The sequence below is a fragment of the Monopterus albus genome, unplaced genomic scaffold, assembly GCF_001952655.1.
Source record: "Monopterus albus unplaced genomic scaffold, M_albus_1.0 scaffold69.1, whole genome shotgun sequence".
Classification (NCBI taxonomy): Eukaryota; Metazoa; Chordata; class Actinopteri; order Synbranchiformes; family Synbranchidae; genus Monopterus; species Monopterus albus.
In genome coordinates, this window is record NW_018127949.1 from 743,767 (window position 1) to 747,685 (window position 3,919).

The 3,919-nt window shown below is 38.8% G+C and overlaps 1 protein-coding gene across 1 annotated transcript in view; it reads right to left on the minus strand.

The window, feature by feature from the left end:
- Nucleotides 1-952, minus strand: part of cep55l (centrosomal protein 55 like) — a 14,418-nt gene extending 13,466 nt beyond the window's left edge. Inside the window, exons 1-2 of the mRNA XM_020605294.1 lie at nucleotides 798-952; nucleotides 63-292 (exon numbers count right to left, since the gene is read on the minus strand). Of these exons, the coding sequence (XP_020460950.1) occupies nucleotides 63-262 (200 nt within the window). The 5' untranslated portion in view covers nucleotides 263-292; nucleotides 798-952. The remainder of the gene's footprint in view (nucleotides 1-62; nucleotides 293-797) is intronic.
- Nucleotides 953-3,919: the final 2,967 nt, after the last annotated feature.

Here is a 3,919-nt window from a genome sequence, read left to right on the forward strand (position 1 = left end):
CACCATAAAAACATTAATATACAAAAAAAAAAAAAATAATGCAGACAACTGATAAAACAAACAATTCCTTTACCTCTAGCAGCTTGTTTTTGTCAGAGTCAGGTGGTTTGGTGTGTTGTTTGGCCAGTTCGTCAATCTTTTTCCTCAGGTGAATGTTCTCCTTCCTGATTTTCTCTAGCTCTGCCTCAGCTTTGGAGGCACAGCTGCTGGATTTGAAACCCAGTTTGGCAACAATGGTCTCTTTGGCACTTTTAGAAGTCATGGCTGCGCTGAGGCCGTAACCTGGAATAGTCTGAGGAGACCAGCCAATTCACAAAATTGAACAGAAAGTATTTAGATATCATTTTATTACATATTTTAGAAGTGAGGAGAAGCTCAAAATACAACCTTAGCTATAAAAGATTAACATGCAAAACATTACACAGAATAAAAAGGTGATACTGAATAGTTTAACTTATTGTGCAATAGATTTTACAAGTTAGTCTCAGCTTAGTTGATAGAAATATTTGCTTACAGGACACGTGTCCTTCTCGTTAGTCTATGAACTTATTCTATACATGTATTTATTAACATATTTCAATAACGTTAACATACATTCACAACTATTATCGTTTTCAGTTAAATTCGTTCAGTTATAAAACTCGACAGTGTTACACTGGGAATGTCCCTGTAACTGTCTTTAATTGCAAACAAATCTAACGTTAACACTTTCTAAACTGTCAGCTGTCCACTTCTAAGGAAAAAAACATGAAAACAGACATTATAGCACAAATAAACAACAAAAATGTAATACTCACATAACAAATAAAACGGAGATATCCTCTGAAAACAGTCTGTTAACGACAGAACCGCTTCCTAAGCAGATGCTTTCATTTCCTCAAGTTTGAATTACAGCGCGTTGACGTCATATCCGTAACGTGCAATGTTGTGCGCATGTTTACGTAATCAAGGGTCTCTCAAAAGGTGACATGTAAAACGGTGCAGTACAGAACGTTTCCTGCATAGGTCAGTTAAAATATTATTATTTCATACATTTTCCCTTTACGTAATTTTGTGAATTGGCTGGTCTCCAAGTTATAACTTGTACAATCAAAACGTTTGATCCCGACTTGCTCTGACGTTCCACCGACGGGGGCAACGATATTCTCACGTGGCCAGGGGGCGCAGTTGACCTCCACCGACTGCAAGAGCTCAGGGAATGATGGGATGGGTCTCACCTGACGTGAGATGTTGGGTCAACAATATGACGTTTAATAATAAAAAAAACGTATCATTTCTTGTATAATTGCAGCGATTGTGATTTTATTAGTTGATATTTGCACTCTGAAGGTTTAATGCGTTAACAGAATGTGTGGTTGATGGTGAATACAGCCATCATACAGTACATTACATATAGTTCTCACATACTGCAGACAATCTGATAGTTCTGCTCTACAATATGAACTGATTTAATTCGTGATGTGGCCTATTAATTAAGAGACAAAAGCCTTTGGTAAAGGGGTTGTGAAGATCAGAGTAAAAGCCTAGGAAGCTTGTCCAATAAATCAATAGTAGGCTATCTTTAAACTGTGTTAAATTGCTGATGCATGTTAACCACAATCAAAAGTCTATTTACAATGGTGAAGAAGACAATTTGCCCAAAAAGTTTTCAAAAGCAGTGTACCCTACTTCATTTTTTGGCAATTTACTGTCTAGAGAGTGTGTTCCAGAAAAAGCTTCACTACAAATGAAGTTAGACTTGCCATCTTTTGTGTACTATTTTCTCTGGAATCCTAATTTTACTTGTTGCCTTAATTTCCCTCGCATACACTAAAATCAGCCACAGTGGTATTTACGCATATAAATAACTCCACTAGTGGCACATATAATGCATTTCCAACCAAACATCAGTCCGGAACGCAATACTTCATTTCCTTCATGTTAAAAATATTACTTCACTATGGGCTTTTAAGCACTGTGGGGAATTGTTACAAATCTGATAAATCTAAAAAGCCCTTTAAGGGTTTGTTTGTATGCAAAAAAAGATAGTGTTGAAAATAGTGCCCTTGCTTTAATCAGAGGGGAAAATGCCAGAGTTTCACTATTATGGATTTGATTTGATCTGGCAAAGGTAAAATCTACAAGTAAATATGCATGAATGACTTTTATTAGACTTAGTGGCTGCATTAGATATTCGCTAGACCTCTCTCAGGCCTTCTTCTAAAAGCACAATCAGTCCATTGTACCAAAGTAACCTCTTGTTGGAAACTTGTTTTCAAGTGCCTTTGAACTTGCCTCAGATTTTCAACAGAGGAACCTTTTTTCAGTCTCTAAACCGGTTAAGAGGCAGACACTATTTGATATGCCTCAGATGAATCTACTTGCAGTTAATAGAGTTCCTGACAGTGGCCTTATTGTAAATAGTGGTTGATAATTATGAACTGACTGTACTATAATATCCAAAGTATCACTGTAGTCAGAATTGCACTTTACGTCAAAAGTTAAAAATTGGCTCCATGCTGTTGAAATACATTTTAAAATTTCCATTTTTATTGTATTGTACAGGTCGACTTTCCACTCACAATCCAATCAGATTTCAAAAGATAATTCAGTATATATTTGTGAGAAAGTGTTGGGTATTATTTTGTGTAATTAAATGACCAATTCCACATGCTGAAATTATACAAATTTACTATAGTCATTCTGGTTAGCTGCTTCATCTGGCCTGTTCAGCAGCAATTCCCAGAATAACATGAATAAGCAGGAGATCTTAGTTTGGATATACGTGACGTTTAAAAATGTTTGTTCCTCTTCACCATCCCCATCTTTACTGATTCACAGAATTTCATGGCTCTCAATCAGGCCTCGGGTCAGGGAGGAACTTGGCTGACCGATCAGTCCCCTGGTGAGCCATGTCCACGTCATCAGCAGAGCACAAGCAGTTCTACTATTTTGCAGTGAGACCTCACACTGGCCTGTATCACTGACTGGTCTTGCGTCAATCGCCTGGAGCTGGATCACTGACCTGTGAGAGGCACACTTCTGTCACGGTGTATACCAGTACTGCACTCTACCAGCAAAGCAGAGCCTTTCAGTACAAGAGATTTTGCACCCTGCAGGGCCACAACGTGTGAGCCAAATCATCTTGATTAGATCTGATCAGATGAAACTTTAATAAAACTGGGCTACAGCAGGTAAACAGTGTTCTCCTGTATTTTTTCTTCCTACTCTCAAAAGACAGAGGTCACCATAAGTACATGCCAACAACATGTCCATGTGTGTCAAAAAACAAACAAAATCCTATTTTCACCCTTAAATGAATACAAGAATGAGGTAGCAGGTGCTGGGCCAGTGGTCTGGAAATAAAGACTTCGGCTCACTCTGTTCACTGTGAAAGACTGACAAATTTGTAGCTCATTTTGCCAGTGAAATACACCTGCAGATCAGCAGTCTGCCTTTCTACACTGAAAATGAAAGAGCATGATACATTGTGCAGCAGTACAATTCTATTAAATCACTGACATTTTCTGCCTGCATGACTGAGCATCTTTAATGGATCTCAATTTTTTTTAATTAATTTTTTTTGGCCAGGCACCTAGTTTATGGAATGCACCTGACATTATCACTGAATATGACAGTATGGGTGCGTTAGCTGAAAGGAAGAATAGTGAAGGTGATCTTGGAAGAATTTATGAATTGCAAATTTGACACTATTTGGTCTTAGTAGGCAGCACGGTGGGGCAGTGGTTAGCACTCACAGCCTCACAGCGAGAAGGTTCTGGGTTCGGGCCCCACCCAGGACCTTTCTGTGTAGAGTTTGCATGTTCTCCCCGTGCTTGTGTGGGTTCTCTCCGGGTACTCCGGCTTTCCACAGTCCAAAGACATGCAGCTTAGGTTGATTGGTGTCTCTAAATTGCCCATAGGAGTGCGTGTGTGGCTG